The sequence below is a fragment of the Aquarana catesbeiana genome, linkage group LG08, assembly GCF_042186555.1.
Source record: "Aquarana catesbeiana isolate 2022-GZ linkage group LG08, ASM4218655v1, whole genome shotgun sequence".
Taxonomy (NCBI): Eukaryota; Metazoa; Chordata; class Amphibia; order Anura; family Ranidae; genus Aquarana; species Aquarana catesbeiana.
In genome coordinates, this window is record NC_133331.1 from 76,958,906 (window position 1) to 76,980,306 (window position 21,401).

Here is a 21,401-nt window from a genome sequence, read left to right on the forward strand (position 1 = left end):
AGGCTGAGATGGCAGTTGAGAGCCAGAAGACAGAGATGGGAATTCTGAGATCCCAGATAGAGGAGATGCAGCGTGAACAAAGAGACTTAAGATATAAATGGGAAGATCAGGAAAATCGAAGTAGAAGAAAAAATTTGAGAATTAGAGGCCTCCCAGAGCCACAAGGGGAGGGTGAAAACCTACAGGAAAAGATAGATCAAATCTTTGTAGGCCTAATCAAACTGAATGACAAGCCCGTCAAACTAGATAGAGTGCACAGACTTAGGAAACCAGCTCAGATTAGCAGGGAAACCCCTCGTGATGTGATAGTGAGGTTCCATAACTATCAAGACAAAGAAAAAATCAGGGCAAGTTTGAGAAAGAATCAATCAGTGAAATTTGGGGAATCCAGTCTACAAATTTACCCAGATCTGGCGAATGAGACATGGGCAAGAAAAAGAGTCCTCAGACCTCTACTGGAACAACTTAAAGCGCGAGAAGTGCACTACTCCTGGGGCTTCCCAGCATGTTTGATTGGGAAAAAAGACGGGCGCTCAGCGACATTAAGGTTCCCAGAGGAGACCCAAAACTTCTGCCGCAAGCTGGACATTCCACCCATAGAAATCCCGGGATGGTGGGAGAGAGGGGGAGGTCAAAATGTTACTGAAGATACACAAAATTGGAAACCTGTGTATAAAAGGAGAGGAGTATAGAGGAGAAATTGTAGTTAGCTATCCCTTGACTAGTAGGTCAGAGATTTGTGCGGCTGGGGGTGGGGGGGGGGGCGGGTGGCAATGGGCTTAGAGCCCGGAGTCCTGGGGGGGAGGGGGGGTGCTCCGGGGGGGGAGACGGGGGAATGGGGGGGGGGCCTGGTAGCTCCTGGGGCGGGATGGGAGAAGCAAGGCTCCCGCACTGTGCTCAACCCTTGAGGGGCCAACCGTAGGGCCGGGTGGAGAAGGCGAGGCCACGGTCAGTGGGGCTATGGGGAGATTGGATACCTCCAAGAGCAGGGGGGGAGGGAGTGTGGGGGGGTGTAGGGGAGGGGGGGTGGGGGGGGCAAGGGAGGGGCGAGACCAGTACAAACCTTATTCGTCTCCTGTGGCAGTTGCGATGGGGTTTTGAAAAAGAGAAATAAATGGCTGCAATTAACTTGATATCCTATAATGTGAGGGGGCTCAACTCGCCCATAAAATGTGCGAACGTGATGGGCGAGCTGAGATCCATTAAAGCTGAGGTGGTCTTCCTCCAGGAGACACATCTATACCTGGGGAGAAATCAGAGGATTCTGTCAAGGGACTACCCGTTGTGGTTCTATAGCGACTCCCCGATTAGGGGAGCAAAAGGGGTAGCGATCGGCTTTGCTAGGGAAACCCGTTTCCAGATAGAGGAGAGAATGTCTGACCCTGAGGGCCGATTTTTGTTTTTGAGGGGAAAACTAAACGGTGAGGTATATACATTAGCTAACATCTATTGCCCTAATAACAATTCAAGTAAATATCTAATTGGAGCTTTATTAAAGCTAGAGGGTTTCAGGAGAGGGAGGATTATCCTGGCAGGAGACATGAATCTATGCCTTGAGCCGGGCAAAGACAGTGCGTCGCGTGCTCGGGGGACAGGAGGGGTATGGTTGAATAAACTTAAAAAAAAATTACATCAGCTTCAACTAGTTGATGTTTGGAGGATGCAACATCAAAAAATAAAGGATTACACTTACTACTCCCCCGTGCACGCGACGTACTCAAGACTTGACTATTTTTTTATAGACCATAGGTTTTTAGAGGAGGTCGAAAGTACAAATATTGGTTCTATAACATTCTCGGACCATGCCCCGGTGACATTACGAATAAAACAAAATAATCAAACACCCCCGTTTCATAATTGGAGACTAAATGAAGATCTCCTTCATGATAAGGAAATAGACAAATTAATAAATGAAGAACTGGAATTTTATTTTAGAACCAATTCCTCTGAAGAAATATCGGAAGCAATAATATGGGAGGCCCACAAGGCATATATTAGGGGGATAATAATAAAGGCGGGAGTGGAGAAAGAAAGAAGGCAGAAAAAAGTCCTGAGTACACTCCAGAAGAAGTTAAAAAACTAGAAAGGCAGCATAAGGAAACGGGGGAAGGAGGGATTTTGGGAAAATTATATGGGGCTAGAGAGGCCTTGAGACAGCAGATAGAGGCAGAAAATCGTAAAAAATACAACTTAGTCAAAAAAGAAAGATATATATCTGGTAATAAACCAGGTCGAGTTCTGGCCAGGGCATTATGTAGAAAGAAAAATAAAAATTACATTGATAAGATAAAGACAAAATCAGGAGAATGTAAATATAAGGATAAGGACATAGCAAAATCCTTCCAGGAGTACTATGGGGAACTCTACTCAATAAATACAAAGGATAACGACAAAGTGAGAGAGCAAAAACGAGAAAAAATAAATAACTACCTAAAAGATACTGGGATGATTAAGATAACAAAAGAGGAGAGTCTCGTGTTAGATGTCCCCATTACAGAGGCTGAGGTAAGGAAAGCTATCAAGGAGATCCAGACAGGAAAGAGCCCGGGTCCAGATGGACTGACGGTATTATATTATAAGAGATATCAAGAGCGGTTAGTACCAAAATTATGTACCTATATGAATGAGATAGGAGAGAGAGGGGAAATGAGTAGAGACGCATTGGCAGCCACTATAGCGATCATTCACAAGGAGGGAAAGGACAACACACTATGCTCTAGTTTTAGGCCTATTTCCCTATTAAACAACGACACAAAAATCTTTGCAAAAGTTATTGCGGGTAGAGTAAAGCAAACGATTAAAAACATCATCCACCCTGATCAAGTGGGGTTCATACCAGGTAGGCAAGGAAGGGACAACAGTATTAAAACGCTACTGATAACTCAGGAAATTAAAAAGAGTGGAGTCCCAGGACTACTGCTATCAATAGATGCTGAAAAAGCATTTGATAGAGTGGACTGGGACTTCATGATAGAAACACTCAAACAAGTGGGCTATGGGGAGAAGATCTGCAGTTGGATAAGGGCGCTCTATACAAAACCATCAGCGAGAGTAAAAATAAACGGGATCTTGTCCGAGCCTTTTAGCATGTATAACGGAACAAGACAGGGGTGTCCAATCTCCCCAATGCTCTTCCTGATAGTATTGGAACCCCTTCTTATCAGGATAAGACAGAATCCTGACATTGGCGGAGTTAGTATAGGGGGAATTGAGTATAAGCTCGCTGCTTTTGCGGACGATATTCTCCTATATATAACAAATCCAAGAATTTCTCTCCCGAATGTCTTAGCTACATTAGAAGAGTACGGGAAATTGTCTAATTTTAAAGTAAACACCACCAAGTCAGAAGTACTAGACATCAACCCAAACAAGACAAGAGATTTCGCTTACCAAAAACATTTTCCTTTTAGGTGGGAGAAGGAAGCCCTAAATTATCTAGGAATTAAAATTACAGCATCAGTAGAAGAACTATACCAGGCCAATTTCATCCCGCTCTTAAACGAGGTTAAAGTAGAACTAAAGAGATTACAGCAGGGGCAACTGTCGTGGTCGGGTAGAATTAGTATACTTAAAATGGTTTTATTACCAAAAATTACATACAAATTGCAAATGCTCCCAGTCGCTCTTCCGCCTGGCTATCTTAAAAGGCTGCATTCAATGATATTAAAATTTATATGGAAAGGGAAAACCCCACGGATAAAATATGATCAATTAATAAACACTAAAAACAAAGGGGGATGGGGAGCACCTGATATCAGTAAATACTATGAAGCCATTGCACTGGGGAGGGTAATAGATTGGTTTAAAAACAAAGGTAAACGATGGGTAGAAATTGAAAATAATATTAGTAAGTCAAAACTTCACAAAATAATATGGTGCCCACCAAAATTAAGAAAACAAGACACAAAAATGCACGAAATCACTAGTCATGCACTTGGAGTATGGGATCGGGTTCATAAAAGGGAACACTGGGAATACAATTCACCGCTAATGTCATTGAAGGAAGTAGAATATTTTCCTCCAGGGAAGGAAGAGTGGTTCGGGAAATGGCTCCTAGACGAGAATTTGCAATTAAAGGATGTAACAGATCGGGGGAAAATATGCTCAATCCAGGAGCTTAAGAAAAGAGGAGATAAGATGAATATTAATCCATGGCGTTACGCTCAGTTAAAACACTTCGTAGTATCTTTGCCGCAACCTATTAGAACAATGAATAACCTACTCCCATTAGAAAAAATATGTATAGAACTAGACGAAAAAAGTGGTTTTTCTAGAATATATAAAATATTGGTCGAGCTGAAGAGGGTAGATACCTTGTCTTTTATAAGTAAATGGGAGAAGGAGTTAGGTTTAACATTTGCAGAGACAGAAGTTGAACTGATATTAAAGCGTCTTTTGACCACGTCAGTTAATTACAAACTGCTAGAGTTAAACTACAAGTGTTTAACAAGAATGTACATGACCCCGGATAAGATGCATAAAATCGATAAAGACAAATCTCGGCTTTGTTGGAGGGGATGTGGTGAAATTGCGACGATGGCCCATGTGTGGTGGTCGTGTCCTGAGATAGGGGTCTTCTGGGATGAGATCAGAAAATATATTAAAGAGATTACAAAATATGATGTGCCAAGGGATCCCAGGGCTCTTCTGTTCCACCTGAGTGAGATGCCCACTAAGGCCTACCTCAGAACACTCCTTCCCCACTTTATCGATGCAGCTAAAAGCCTAATCCCCAAAAACTGGAATAGAAAAGAAAGGCCAACCATGAGGGAATGGATCAATAAAATAAATGAGATACAGGACTTGGAATATCTAAGGTTCAGTGAAGGGATGAAAATGGAGGCATTTAGGACTAAGTGGGGAGAATGGGAGAGATATAAAAAATCTATAAAAGCAGCTGAGATATGGTTATCTTGAATGGCTAAGGGAAGGGGTAAAAAAAATAAAAAAAAAAAAAGAGAAAGAAAAAGGAAAAAAGAAAAGAAAGAAACAGGAGATGTGAGGGAGTATGGTCTCGGGAGGGGGGGGTAGGGGGGGTGGTGGTGGAGGGTAGGTAGTAAGGAATTAATGGTCTATGTTGGAAATAATGGGGGGGGTGTAATTCTCGAATATTTGTGTTAAGAAATCTCCTAATTAATGTAATAGATTAAAGCCATAATGATGTGACGGAAAAAAAGGGAGGTATTTTTCTTGAACCTCAACTTGAAAAAAAAGCAACTCCCATGGCTTATCCTTTCGCTGATGTGGCAAAAAAAAAAAAAAAGTAGATTGATTCCCGTTAATATATGTATATCTCAGTCTCAGAATTTTTATTAGGTATGCTGGAGTTTAAAAATGGAAATGGAATACGATAAGTCTGTCAAATCCAGGGTGATAATAGAAAACAAGATCACATCCTAGGTTTACCAGGGTTAGCATGTAACATATAATATATGTGTACTGAGTTTAGTAATAGAAAGTATAATTGAGATTGCTGCCTCAGAAGGTCTCTTAGGCTTGGGCGCTAAAAATAAAATGCCAATATTACAGGCACTACCAGTGTACAAGGATTTTTGCTCTTCACAGTCCAACCTCCAGAGTGAACTGCCAAAAGGGGAGGTAGAAAAAAAAAAGAAAAAAACAAGGAAGCAGTCCACCACAGGGAGAGGGAAAAAAAACAAAAAAACTTTTCTTTCACCTTACAATCCTGTGTCTTGCACTGGTAGTTCTCTGTTTTCCCTTTCATATAAGCAAGTACACTGATAGTTTAATTAAATTGGTTATCTCTCACCCTTCCATTGTTTCTTATTGAGGAGATGTAGGGTCAGCTGTAATCTGCTCCTGCTGCTCTTGCCACTCTCACTGCTCTGACAGCAAAGACCTGTGTGTGAGAATTAACCTCCAACAAGGTTTCCTCCATCCACAGAAGAGGGGGGAGTCTCTCACCCCCGTTATCGGCCACAATCTACCAACAGTCTTTCCTTCCAAGAGGAAGAGCGTCCCTGCTCCATCGGTCTCCACTTTCAGGAGGGGGGAGAGGGGTACTACGGAGATCTCTCACTCCTCTGATACCGCTACGACCTCCACAACGCTCTGGGACTCTGTCCACAGCAGGAGCCTCTCACAACAAAGCAGTACGCTGTAACGCGGTGCGCTGTATCAGAACGGTATCATTAGCAGTAATCAGCATGGATTCATGAAGAATCATTCTTGCCAAACCAATCTATTAACCTTCTATGAGGAGGTGAGTTGCCATCTAGATAAAAGAAGGCCCGCGGACATGGTGTATCTGGATTTTGCAAAAGCATTTGACACAGTTCCCCATAAACATTTACTGTACAAAAGAAGGTCCGTTGGCATGGGCTATAGGGTGAGTACATGGATTGAAAACTGGCTACAAGGGCGAGTTCAGAGGGTGGTGATAAATGGGGAGTACTCAGAATGGTCAGGGGTGGGTAGTGGGGTCCCCCAGGGTTCTGTGCTGGAACCAATCCTATTTAATCTTGTTCATAAATGACCTGGAGGATGGGGTAAACAATTCAATCTCTGTATTTGCGGTCGATACTAAGCTAAGCAGGGCAATAACTTCTCCGCAGGATGTGGAAACCTTGCAAAAACATCTGAATAAATTAATGGGGTGGGCAACTACATGGCAAATGAGGTTCAATGTATTAAAATGTAAATAAATGCATTTGGGTGGCAAAAATATGGATGCAATCTATACACTGGGGGGGAGAACCTCTGGGGGAATCTAAGATGGAAAAGGACCTGGGGGTCCTAGTAGATGATAGGCTCAGCAATGGCATGCAATGCCAAGCTGCTGCTAACAAAGCAAACAGAATATTGGCATGCATTAAAAAGGGGATCAACTCCATAGATAAAACGATAATTCTCCCGCTCTACAAGACTCTGGTCCGGCCACACCTAGAGTATGCTGTCCAGTTCTGGGCACTGATCCTCAGGAAGGATGTACTGGAAATGGAGCGAGTACAAAGAAGGGCAACAAAGCTAACAAAGGGTCTGGAGGGTATTAGTTATGAGGAAAGGTTGCAAGCACTGAACTTATTCTCTCTGGAGAAGAGACGCTTGAGAGGGGATATGATTTCAATAAACAAATACCATACTGGTGACCCCACAATAGGGATAAAAAATTTTCGCAGAAGGGAGTTTAACAAGACTCGTGGCCCCTCATTAAAATTAGAAGAAAAGAGGAATTCCCTTCCACAGGCGGTGGTCTCAGCGGGGAGCATCGATAGTTTCAAGAAACTATTAGATAAGCACCTGAACGACCGCAACATACAGGGATATACAATGTAATACTGACATATAATCACACACATGGGTTGGACTTGATGGACTTCTGTCTTTTTTCAACCTCACCTACTATGTAACTATCTAGTATTTACATGTGTCAGCTTCCTGGCTGTGCAGTGTGAAAAATGTGTATATCTCAAGATTGGCTTTACAAAGTTACAAATCCTTTGGCAGGCAAAACAGTAAACCTATATGTAATTCAAATGTGCAATTTGCTCTTTGTTTGGACTGTTACTTTAACATTGGATATTCTGTATTCTTAAGTTAGAAATTACAACAAAAAGGAGCAGACCTTTCTCTTTTTTCTATAAGTTAGAAATTGGGTTTTAAAAATCCTTATTGGTTCATTTGATTCAATATTTTATTTCAGTGTTGCATATTGTAAATGCAAAATGTAATCTTTAACAGGATATGGTGGTTGGACTTCAAGCTTTTACCAAATATGCAAAGGCCACTTACAGGGACACAACGGATGTCACTGTGTCCATTAGGGCATTGTCTGGGTTCCAGCGGATATTTCATGTGGACAAGACCAACCGCCTGCTTTTACAAAGAGAACATTTACCACATACTTCAGCAGTATATGCAGTTAGTGCCAGAGGAAATGGATGTGCCTATGTTCAGGTCAGTAGTGTACCAGATAATGATTAACAGATCTTACTTCTTGGGTAAAATCTACTTCGAACATTCACCCATATGTATGTAAAAGTACTTACTTATCCTTGTACAGAAAACAAAATATGTACATTTATTTAAAGTATACCTTAAATGCAAAACTTTTGTTCTTTTTTTTTTTTTAGTTTTGGAGTACAGACGAATTTTTAACACCTGTCAGATTTTTGTTGCTGTCTTTGCTCTCATTAGGTAGACTCATCTCTTTTTGTCCTGGTGACCATTATAACCAAAAGTGAAAGTAAGACTGCTTTCACACTGCAGCCACCCGAGCGTTAGCAGTAAAGCGCCGATTGTTTTAGCAACGCTTTACGCTGTTATAGCGGTGCTTTGGCACCACTATTCGGGTGCTAGCGGGGCACTTTTAACCCCCAAGAAGCGCCCGTGTTGCGGCGCTTCTGAAGCTGTTTTCACCCGCTTCGGAAGCACTGCCCATTCATTCCAATGGGCAGGGGCGGTCTGGGAGCGGTGTATACACCGCTCCTAAACCGCCCCAAATATGCTGCTTGCAGGACTTTTTCATCCTGCAAGCGCACTGCCCCAGTGTGAAAGTACTCAGAGGTTCACACTGGGATGGCGGGGGAGGCAGTTTTCAGGTGCTTTACAGGCGCTATTTCTAGTGTGAAAGGGGTCAAAAAGAAAATCCCACATTTTGGGTTGTCATCAGAACAGGAATAGAGGGGAAATCTTCCAATGGCAACATTAGTTCTGGTGACCCTGGAGACAACCCGGCAATTTATCACTTTGGAAGGATTTCCTTTAACTTCCTTTTGTGGCTATGAGACAAGAATTGAAGGGAATGTTCCCAAAGGGTCAGAGATGGCAAAAAAACTTGACAGGAGTTATAACCCTCCATTTTTCTATCCAAAAATTAAACAAAAAATAACAACATTTTGTCTTTTTAAATTGGTTGTTTTAGGCTAAGTTAAAGCTTTATAGTATATAAGATGTGCAAAGAAAGATCACACAAACACTTGTAAGTATAATATTAAGTAATGACAAATGCAGATAACAAATGTAATAATATTACAGATTAACAAGAATACTTAACCGCTTGCCCACCAGCCCCCGCAGTTATACGCGACGATCGGGTTCGATCCAGAACCGGCCAATCCCCAGGCCCAGGCCAATGAAATCCGGCCTGGACCTGGTGATCGCTCCTGGCGAATGATATCCTTCCCTTGTCTGTGTAACTGTAAACACTGACAGGGGAAGTGATGTCATCTCTCCTCGTGTCGGTCTTTTCCGTTCCAGAGCAAGGAGAGCAGGCATCTCAGAGTGAGTTGCACAACACTACACTGACACCAGGTCACATAGGCACACAATTCACCCCCCGATCACCCCCCCAGTTAACCCCTTCACCACCAGTCACTGTGTCACCCAGTACAGCATTCAGATTTTTTTTTATCGCTGTACTGGTGTCATTAGTGACAAAAATCAGCGTTAGGGTAATTAGTCTTAGGCCCAGATAGGTCTACGGACCCTCCCTAACCCCCCCAATAAAGTTTTAACCCCTTGATTACCCCCTGTTATCAGTGATCACTGTATAAGTGCCACGGGTGACGCAGTTTAGCTAGTTATTTTTTTATAGCATTAGGGCACCCGCCGTATTTTACCCAAAAAAGATTTAACCCCTGATCACCCGGTGGGTGATCAAAGTTAGGTTTTAGCGTCAGATAGGGTCTGCGTCGCCCCAGGCAGCGTCAGATTACTGCCAGTAGCGCTAACACCCACGCATGCACCATACACCTCCCTTAGTAGTATAGTGTCTGAACGGATCGATATCTGATCTGATCAGAGCTATAATAGCGTCCCCAGCAGTTTAGGGTTCCCAAAAACGCAATGTTAGCGGGATCATCCCAGATACCTGCTAGCACCTGCGTGTTTAGCCCCTCCGTCCAGCCCACCCAAATGCAGTATCAATCGATCACTGTCACTTATAAAACACACCTGCAGCGTTCGCAGAGTCAGGCCTGATCCCTGCGAACGCTAACAGGTTTTTTGGTAGTGCTTGAATCAGTCGCTGACAGTCAGGTGCTTTTTTTCCCTGTGAGTCTCACTAGTGTACCAGTAAATTTAGAGACCAAAATGTCAAATCGAAGGTACACTAGTGAAGAGACCTACACGTTTCTGAGCATGACAGATAGTGAAGAGGAAGTCACTCATCTGTCAGATTCAGGGTCAGAATACGAACCTGTAGACAGCAGCGGCACCCTGTTCTTCTTCAGCTGTCCTTGAGTTGCAAGAACCGCAGGTCCCTCATATGGAGCAGAGAGCCAGTACAAGCGCCAGTCATCCTTCTGGTGAACTGGCAAGCACCAGTGACCTAGTACATCCTGGTTAGGGATGAGCTTCGAGTTCGAGTCGAACTCATGTTCGACTCGAACATTAGCTGTTCGCAATTTCGCCGAACACCGAACAATTTGGGGTGTTCGCGGCAAATTCGAATGCCGCGGAACACCCTTTAAAAGTCTATGGGAGAAATCAAAAGTGCTAATTTTAAAGGCTTATATGCAAGTTATTGTCATAAAAAGTGTTTGGGGACCTGGGTCCTGCCCCAGGGGACATGGATCAATGCAAAAAAAAGTTTTAAAAACGGCCGTTTTTTCAGGAGCAGTGATTTTAATAATGCTTAAAGTCAATCAATAAAAGTGTAATATCCCTTTAAATTTCGTACCTGGGGGGTGTCTATAGTATGCCTGTAAAGGGGCGCATGTTTCCCGTGTTTAGAACAGTCTGACAGCAAAATGACATTTGGAAGGAAAAAACACATTTAAAACTACCCGCGGCTATTGCATTGCCGACAATACACTTAGAAGTTCAATGATAAAAACGGCATGGGAATTCCCCCCAGGGAAACCCCGAACCAAAATTAAAAAAAAAAAAAATGACGTGGGGGGGTCCCCCTAAATTCCATACCAGGCCCTTCAGGTCTGGTATGGATATTAAGGGGAACCCCGGCCAAAATTTAAAAAAAAAAATGACGTGGGGTTCCCCCTAAATTCCATACCAGACCCTTCAGGTCTGGTATGGATTTTAAGGGGAACCCCGCGCCAAAAAAAAAAAAAAAAAAAACGGCGTGGGGTTCCCCCAAAAATCCATACCAGACCCTTATCCGAGCACGCAACCTGGCAGGCCGCAGGAAAAGAGGGGGGGACGAGAGTGCGGCCCCCCCCCTCCTGAACCGTACCAGGCCACATGCCCTCAACATTGGGAGGGTGCTTTGGGGTAGCCCCCCAAAACACCTTGTCCCCATGTTGATGAGGACAAGGGCCTCATCCCCACAACCGTGGCCGGTGGTTGTGGGGGTCTGCGGGCGGGGGGCTTATCGGAATCTGGAAGCCCCCCCCTGTGTGAAATGGTAAGGGGGTACTTACCCCTACCATTTCACTAAAAAACTGTCAAAATAGTTAAAAATGACAAGAGACAGTTTTTGACAATTCCTTTATTTAAATGCTTCTTCTATCTTCCTTCATCTTCTTCTTCTTCTGGTTCTTCTGGCTCTTCTGGTTCTTCCTCCGGCGTTCTCGTCCAGCATCTTCTCCGCGGCGTCTTCTATCTTCTTCTCCTCGGGCCGCTCCGCACCCATGGCATGAGGGGAGGCTCCCGCTCTTCTCTTCATCTTCTTCTTCATCCTCTTCTCTTCTTCATCTTCTTCATCTTCATCTTCTCTTCTTTTCTTCTCCGGGCCGCTCCGCATCCATGCATGGAGGGAGGCTCCCGCTGTGTGACGGCGTCTCCTCGTCTGACGGTTCTTAAATAACGGGGGCGGGGCCACCCGGTGACCCCACCCCCCTCTGACGCACGGGACATGACGGGACTTCCCTGTGGCATTCCCCGTGACGTCACAGGGAAGTCCCGTCAAGTCACCGTGCGTCAGAGGGGGGCGGGGTCACCGGGTGGCCCCGCCCCCCGTTATTTAAGAACCGTCAGACGAGGAGACGCCGTCACACAGCGGGAGCCTCCCTCCATGCATGGATGCGGAGCGGCCCGGAGAAGAAAAGAAGAGAAGATGAAGATGAAGAAGATGAAGAAGATGAAGAAGAGAAGAGGATGAAGAAGAAGATGAAGAGAAGAGCGGGAGCCTCCCCTCATGCCATGGGTGCGGAGCGGCCCGAGGAGAAGAAGATAGAAGACGCCGCGGAGAAGATGCTGGATGAGAACGCCGGAGGAAGAACCAGAAGAGTCAGAAGAACCAGAAGAAGAAGAAGATGAAGGAAGATAGAAGAAGCATTTAAATAAAGGAATTGTCAAAAACTCTCTCTTGTCATTTTTAACTATTTTGACAGTTTTTTAGTGAAATGGTAGGGGTAAGTACCCCCTTACCATTTCACACAGGGGGGGGGCCGGGATCTGGGGGTCCCCTTGTTAAAGGGGGCTTCCAGATTCCGATAAGCCCCCCGCCCGCAGACCCCCACAACCACCGGCCACGGTTGTGGGGATGAGGCCCTTGTCCTCATCAACATGGGGACAAGGTGTTTTGGGGGGCTACCCCAAAGCACCCTCCCAATGTTGAGGGCATGTGGCCTGGTACGGTTCAGGAGGGGGGGGGCCGCACTCTCGTCCCCCCCTCTTTTCCTGCGGCCTGCCAGGTTGCGTGCTCGGATAAGGGTCTGGTATGGATTTTTGGGGGGACCCCACGCCGTTTTTTTTTTTTTTTTTTGGCGCGGGGTTCCCCTTAAAATCCATACCAGACCTGAAGGGTCTGGTATGGAATTTAGGGGGAACCCCACGTCATTTTTTTTTTAAATTTTGGCCGGGGTTCCCCTTAATATCCATACCAGACCTGAAGGGCCTGGTATGGAATTTAGGGGGACCCCCCCACGTCATTTTTTTTTTTTTTAATTTTGGTTCGGGGTTTCCCTGGGGGGAATTCCCATGCCGTTTTTATCAATGAACTTCTATGTGTATTGTCGGCAATGCAATAGCCGCGGGTAGTTTTAAATGTGTTTTTTCCTTCCAAATGTCATTTTGCTGTCAGACTGTTCTAAACACGGGAAACATGCGCCCCTTTACAGGCATACTATAGACACCCCCCAGGTACGAAATTTAAAGGGATATTACACTTTTATTGTTTGACTTTAAGCATTATTAAAATCACTGCTCCTGAAAAAACGTCCGTTTTTAAAACTTTTTTTTGCATTGATCCATGTCCCCTGGGGCAGGACCCAGGTCCCCAAACACTTTTTATGACAATAACTTGCATATAAGCCTTTAAAATTAGCACTTTTGATTATTCATGTTCGTGTCCCATAGACTTTAACGGTGTTCGCGTGTTCGAGCGAACTTTTTTCCTGTTCGCATGTTCTGGTGCGAACCGAACAGGGGGGTGTTCGGCTCATCCCTAATCCTGGTCATACATCCAGCACTGCAGTAACACTTGGTGACGTGGCGAGTCCCATAAGTGCAGTTCAAGCTGGCGCGGTGGAAAACACGAGTAGCGGCCACCAAGAAGAAAAGACAGGCCCGTCGAGCCCATAGTGCCCTTCCTGCTGCATTCGCCAATCCTAATTGGGAACCCACCACTTCTGCAGCACCCGTACTTCCCCCATTCACTGGCCAATCCGGAATTCAGGTGGAAACAGTTGATTTTATGTCACTTGATTTTTATTCGCTGTTTTTCACCGAAGATCTCTATAGATCTATTGTGGACAAAAGCAATTTATATGCTGGTCAATTCATCTCCGCTTATCCCCAGCTGACCCTTGCCAGAGATTAGAAACCAATTATGGTTTCCAAATTTAAGACCTTCCTTGGCCTATCCCTCCTCATGGGTGTAACTAAAAAGAGTGAGTTGCAGTCATATTGGTCCACTGACAAAATTCACCATACGTCCGTGTTCTCTGCCTCCATGACCAGGAAACGATACAAGCAGATCTTGCGGTTCATGCATTTCAATGATAATGAACTCTGTCGTCCTCGGGGTGACCCTGAATATGATTGACACTACAAAATTTGGCCCCTCGTAAACCACTTTAACCAACATTTTGCAGCCTTGTTTACTCCCCATCAAGTTGTCTGCGTTGATGAGTCCCTGATTAAGTTTTCTGGCCGCTTGTCATTCAAACAGTATCTTCCCAGCAAGCGTGCCAGATACGGGGTCAAGATGTATAAGCTCTTTGACAGGGCCACAGGCTATGCATATAGTTTTATGGTTTACGAGAGAAGAGATAGTTACGTAGAGTCGCAGAACGGCCCAGACTACATAGGGAGTGCTGGTAAGATTGTGTGGGACTTGGTGTCACCCTTATTCGGAAAGGAGTACCACTTGTATGTGGACAATTATGCCACTTTTTAGTCACTTGTTTGATCACCAAATTGGAGCATGTGGCACCGTGAAATCTAATCGCCGGGGCTTACCTCAGTGGCTTGTAGATTCCCATCTTAGGCTGGGGGAGAGAGCCTGCTTGAGATGTAATAATTTGCTCAATGTGAAGTGGAGGGATAATAAGAATGTTTTTGGTCTGTCCTCCCTTCACGCAGACACGACAGTCCAAATTCCTACGGGGCTGGTGTTGTGGAGAAACCCCTCTGTGTCCACGAATATTACCTTAATATGGGAGGGATGGACCAGTTGTTGGCGCCATATCTAATTCCCCATAAGGCCAGACGCTGGTACAAAAAAAGTGTCTGTATATGTATTTCAATTGGCTTTGCTGAACGCTTTTGTGCTATACAAAGCTTCAGGACGAACTGGATCCTTCCTTAAATTCCAGGAATCAGAACCCTTCTGTTTCCAGACAGTGCTTTGCCCCAACTTCCCAGCACAAATGCAGTATGCCAGCTGCATGAGAGGCATTTTCCGCATGTCCTCTCTGGTACCCTTACCCAAAGAACACCCCAAAGAAGATGTCGTGTCTGTAGAAAGCGCGGATTTAGGCGTGACACCCGCTTTTATTGTCCCTCCTGTCCTGACCAACCTGGTCTTTGCATTGGTGACTCTTTCGAACGCTACCACACACAAGTTGCGTATTAGCGTAGGGTACAGCATCACACAGTCCTAGGCACATGTACATAGGGTCTCGAAAGATGTGATGGCCATCGCATTTTGAGAGACCCTAATCTGCAACATTCAGTTTATAGTGTTTTTACAGTTTTTATAAAAGTGAAAAAAGTGGAAAAAAAAAAAACACACAAAAAAATAAAAAAGCCAAAAATAGTTGTGGTTGTATTTTTCTTCTCTCTATTGTTCTCTCTCTTATGTTCGCTCTCTACTGTTCACTCACTATTGTTCTATATCTATCATTCGCGCTCTGTTTTATTTTTACTGTTTTATCGTATTTTCTTTGCAGGTATGGTATGTTATACTGTAATGTTTGTTTTATTGTTAACCATCATTTGCTTAGCAGGTACTCCAGCTGCAGCACGGGTTTATTTATCTTGACAGCAACAGTGTTTACTCCCACAATACATAAAGCCGTGACTCCAGGGCTGATTTCACCACCACAGTTTAAAAAAAAGAGCCTATATGCCGGAGCATGGGGCCAGGGGTGGAGGAGCGATTTGCTCTTAACATTAGGGGCGGATTGCCCCCATGCTTCGGCATATATTTTTTTAGGCACAGATTGCAATGTTTTATTTTTACTGTGTTTTATTGTATTTGCTTTGCAGGTATGGTAAGTCTTACTGTTATACTGTAATGTTACTTTGTTTTATTGTTAACCATCATTTGCTTAGCAGGTATGCTATTCAGCTGCAGCACGGGTTTATTTGTCTTGACAGCAACATCGTTTGCTCCCACGATACGTAAAGCTGTGACTCCAGTGCTGTCGGAGGTGATTTCACCACCACAGTTAAAAAAAAATGGTGCATGTATGCCCATCATTAGAAGTGGGTGGATGAAGGACCGTGTTCTAATGGTGGGCATACCCACTGATCAATCTCTTTTTTTCGTTCAGCTCACAGGCTGCATGAAAAAAAGAACATTGCAATGTATGCCCAACAAGGACCAGCAATGTACTGGTATGTTGCTGGACTTTGAGTGGTTATACCAGAATGATGCCTGCAGGTTTAGGTATCATCTTGGTAACATTCTTTTCAGCCAGCAGTCGGCTTTCATGTAAAATCAATCCTAGTGGCTAATTAGCCTCTAGACTGCTTTTATAAGCAGTGGGAGGGAACATCCCCCTCCCTCCCACGGTCTTCCTTGGTTTTCTCTGGCTCTCCTGTCCCAACAGGGAACCCGAGAATGCAGCCGGTGGTTCCACCAGTTGACCATAGAGCTGATCAGAGACCAGAATGGCTCTAATCATATCTGTGGCCTAAGATACCGGAAGCTACAAGCATTTCATGACTTAGGTTTAGCTGGATATAAACAGCACCATTGGGAAATTGGGAAAGCATTTTATCACACCGATCTTGGTGTGGTCAGATGCTTTGAGGGCAGAGGAGAGATCTAGGGACTAATACACCCCAATATTTTTTAAAAAGAGTACCTGTCACTACCTATTGCTATCATAGGGGATATTTACATTCCCTGAGATAACAAAAAAAAATTATAAAAAAAAAGAAAAATGAAAGGAACAGTTTAAAAATATAATAAAAAAACAAAATAATTAAAAAAAAGAAAAAAAAGCACCCCCTGACCAACCCCCCCCCACCCGTGCTCACGCGCATGGGTGAACGCAAGCATCAGTCCGGTGTCCTATGTAAACAGCAATTGCACCATGCATGTGAGGTATCACCATGAAGGTCAGATCGAGGGCAGTAATTTTAGCAGTAGACCTCCTCTGTAAATCCAAAGTGGTAACCTGTAAAAGCTTTTAAAGGCTTTTAAAAATGTATGTAGTTTGTCGCCGCTGCACGTTTCTGCGCAACTTTAAAGCATGTCATGTTTGGTATCCATGTACTCGGCATAAGATCATCTTTTTTATTTCATCAAACATTTGGGCAATATAGTGTGTTTTAGTGCATTAAAATTAAAAAAAGTGTGTTTTTTCCAAAAAAATTGTGTTTGGAAAATCGCTGCACAAATACTGTGTGGAAAAAAAATTGCAACACCCACCATTTTAATCTGTAGGGCCTTTGCTTTAAAAAAAAAGTATATAATGTTTGGGGGTTCAAAGTAATTTTTCTTGCAAAAAAAAAAAATTTTTTCATGTAAACAAAAAGTGTCAGAAAGGGCTTTGTTTTCAAGGCTCCTAAATGTTGTGCATATAATGCCAGGACAGTTCCAACCCCCCCAAATGACCCCTTTTTGGAAAGTAGACACCCCAAGCTATTTGCTGATGATAGGCATGTTGAGTCCATGGAATATTTTATATTTTGTCACAAGTTTCGGGAAAATTACACTTTTTTTTTTTTTTTTTTTGCACAAAGTTGTCACTAAATGATATATTGCTCACACATGGCATGGTTATATGTGGAATTACACCCCAAAATGCATTCTGCTGCTTCTCCTGAGTACAGGGATACCTCATGTGTGAGACTTTTTGGGAGCCTAGCCGCATACAGGACCCCGAAAACCAATCACTGCCTTCAGGATTTCGAAGGGTGTAAATTTTTTATTTCAATCCTCACTACCTATCACAGTTTTGAAGGCCATAAAATGCCAAGATAGCACAAACCCCCCCCCCCTCAAATGACCCAATTTTGGAAAGTAGACACCCCAAGCTATTTCATGAGAGGCATTTTGAATCCATGGAATATTTTATATTTTGCCACAAGTTGCGGGAAAATGAATTTTTTTTTTTTTTTTGCACATAATTGTCACTAATTGATCTATTGCTCAAACATGCCATGGGCATATGTGAAATTACACCCCAAAATACATTCTGCTGCTTCTCCTGAGTACAGGGATACCTCATTTGTGAGACTTTTTAGGAGCCTACCGACGTACAGGACCCTAAAAACCAAGCACCGCTGTCATTTTTCAATCACTTGTGACAAAAAAATAAAATATTCAATGGGCTCAACATGCCTCTCAGCAATTTCCTTGGGATGTCTACTTTCCAAAATGGGCTCATTTGGGGGGGGGGGGGGGGGGGGTATTTGTACTACCCTGCCATTTTAGCACCTCAAGAAATGAGATAGGCAGTCATAAACTAAAATCTGCGTAAATTCCAGAAAATGTACCCTAGTTTGTAGACGCTATAACTTTTGCGCAAACCAATAAATATATGCAAAAAGTAGAAAATATCATTTTTTTCAAAATTTTCGGTCTTTTTCTGTTTATATCGCAAAAAATAAAAATCGTAGAGGCAATCAAATACCATCAAATACCATCAAAAGAAAGCTCTATTTGTGGGAAAAAAGGGACACAAATTTTGTTTGGGTATAACATTGCATGACCGCGCAATTACCAGTTAAAGCAGCGCAGTGCCAAATTGTAAAAAGTCCTCTGGTCATTGAGCTGCCAAATCCTCCAGGGCTGAAGTGGTTAAAGGGTAACTCCATTTTCATGAGGAAAAAATAGCAAATAAAGAAAAAATAATATAACGTATACAAAAGTCATATTGTAATTGAATGTCATTAAAAATTACCTTTCCTTTTCAATCTGCAGCCACTGTAATGCATTGCAATATGGCTTCCTGGAGTTGTTCTGTACACAGAGTGTGTACTGACCTCTCCCCAGAAACATCTGCATTTCCTGCTTGTGTGATTGGCTCACCAATTTTCCCAGAAGTCTGCCTAAGATACAAGTCAAATTTCAGGCATCCCCTGCAACAAAAATGTCATTTTTGGTGAGATACTCCCAGTAGGAACACGTCTAAAGGGATGCAGACCCAGCAGATCATTAGTGCCCTGCAGGTGCACACCTGATTTATAAATATGAAACCACTCCCATTAGACTCACTCATCACAGAGGCTCAGAGGAACATACAGGGATTACTTCAGAATAACAAAAGGTAGGAATCTGCAACAAAGTTTGTTATAATCTTTGCAATTTACAAAGATCACCCAGAGGGGAATGTTTTTTTCTAAACAAAAGCGGAGTTACGCTTTAACTAAAGATTCCTTTTTTGCCATGGGTCCTCCATCTTATACAATGTGGCATAGATGATTGGATCAGACACTTGCATGACAGCAGCTCTGAGACAAGACAGATTGATGCAAGTTTTAGCTGTGTTATATACAAGACTTGTATGTAAGGAGCTGGTAACCTCCTTGCAAGCGACATGACTTTTTAAGAATGTGGTCAGTTTGTAAAGACATTCCTTTGGTATAAAGTCAGCTAAGGTAACCAGGCTTTTGAGGCTTATTAGATGTTGTAAGGGAACTTTAGTAAGGAAATATGAAATTTCCCCATCAGAACTCAAGTCCTACGCACTCCTTACCCCTCTGGTCCGCGCTTCACTTACCTTTGGTGATTAGCTATTACTAACCAAGCAGCTGGTGTAAAAAGCTGCAGCCTTCTCCTGGGACAGGTTAGAGTGATTCTGATTAGTCAGGTGCTGGCATGTAACCACTTTGACCAATTGGAATCGCTCTGATCCATTCTGGTGTCCCTAAGGAAGGAAAGAAAGGAAAAATAGTTTGGCTTTTAAATCCCCAGACCCCTGCACTGGCTACGTTGGTAATGAAATCTAATCATCCACAGGGGTAAGTACAGAAGGCACTAGGGAGAGTAAAGAGTGTTCACTTTTTCTATTTTTGTGAAAAGGTGAACCTACACTTAAAGTTTGTAAGAAAAACAACCCTAAAAGTACTGTATGCATGCATGCAAGGATCTTTTCAAACTTGATTGCAAATTCATACCTTTCATAGCAGGGGATTCTTTGAGATGCAGAAATCTGTGAGATCATTGTAGAGATATCAAAGTAGATAGCTCTATATATGTGTTTATTACCTGTCTTTTTTAAATGCATCTTTTTCATTTTTGGCTTAGTTTAACATTCTAATTGTTTAGTGGTACATAGTTTAAGCCTGAAGATAAGAATATGCGGGATGGAAAATTACTCCTGGTCTATACCACATTAATTTCCAACTGTTGCTGAGAATTATACGATTTAATAAAATCGTGTAAGAAAAACAGAAGTCTAATATAAGAAAAGGAAAGTATCCATCTGTAAAATGTCAATCTAATGGGTAAAAATAATATTTTAATAAAAATCTTTTTCTTGGAGTATGTTAGAGGACACAGGATATCTGTCCAGTCCCCCAAATACTTTTTTTTATAAACACTCCTCCATACTTGTTTAAACATATCTAGCAACATTTAGCACATGTCCTATGTGTAGTTCCTGTAGTTTGTGTTAAAATATTTGAAGACTAACCAGATCTCGGAAGCTGGCAGGTTCCATGTCATCTGTGGGCACCTGAAGCCCTCTTCTCTTGATTTCCGGGATTCAGTGCAGCTGGCTACCCAGCATGCATCTCCTGATCTCGCGCCTGCGCACTGAGCAGCTCTCTCTTCCCGACAGGTTGCCATAACAATGGCAGCGACGGCGGAAGTTCCCCTCCCCATTGCTATAGCAACCTGTCAATCATGACATCCCATTCCTCCCGTTCATGTCATTTCCTGTCTGGAAATAATGCAAGATTTTGTCACTAGGCGATTCGCAAGGACTCCTGGGATAGATGTTGCCGCTATTCCAGGAGCCCTTGCAGATCGCCTAGTGATGTGTTCGCCTAGGCGGCCGCAGCCGGAGCAACTGCAGAAGAACAGTAAAAAAACGTATTTACAAAGAAAAATTTTTTTAAAAATTTCCATTCTATTACAGCATTTACGATGGGCATGAGTGGTTGGACCTTCAAAAAACAGGTGGAACTCTGCTTTAAAGTGTTACTAAACCCACTACAATAAAATCAGTGTGTATATGCAGTAAAGCATGCTTGTTATACTCACTGTGGAACCTAAGGGGTTATTTCTCTGCATTGTGTAAAAAGGCTGTTTGATGCTGGCTTCTCTGATCCTCCCCTTCTTCCACTATCCCCTAATAATTTCCTGATAACACAGGAGTCTATAGAATCAGGCCGCACATGCTCAGTTTGGTGTGTATTGTTGGAGAGTTTTGTTTTTTTCTTGGGAGGATGCATGTGATCAGAATGGGGGCAATCAGCACTGTCCAGACAGAGTCTCAGGGGTCTTGCAGTCTCATAGTACAGTCAGAAAACTTCTCCTACAAGCTTTAACCAGTGCTTGGCTGGACGCTGATAGAAGCCACAAGACTGCTATAGTTTGCTGATGGTAAAGGTTTATATTTACTAAAGTAATTGCATTTCCATGTTCTGTGTGCTGTGGGATACCAGATATAGTGAATGCAGGCTCCTGGGTTTAGTAACATTTTAATGGCAAGGTTTACCAGTCAAAGCAAACTCCACTATATTAGTTAGTGTTTCATGGACTTTTCAGCATCAGGGATATGTTTGTCAGATTTTTGAGGCTGCCATCTGGAGTTCTGCTTACACGTTCGTTAAAGTGGACCTTCAGTCTTCTTTTCAACTTTCCATCTATTAAATCATCTGCCCTTGTTGTTTTAACTTTGGATAGAATT

At 43.2% G+C, this 21,401-nt stretch overlaps 1 protein-coding gene across 1 annotated transcript in view; it reads left to right on the forward strand.

Moving 5' to 3' along the window:
- The window catches only part of LOC141105857 (alpha-2-macroglobulin-like protein 1), a 295,295-nt gene that overhangs the window by 253,197 nt on the left and 20,697 nt on the right, over window positions 1–21,401 (forward strand). Inside the window, exon 30 of the mRNA XM_073596002.1 lies at window positions 7,702–7,917. Coding sequence (XP_073452103.1) covers window positions 7,702–7,917 — 216 coding nt within the window. The remainder of the gene's footprint in view (window positions 1–7,701; window positions 7,918–21,401) is intronic.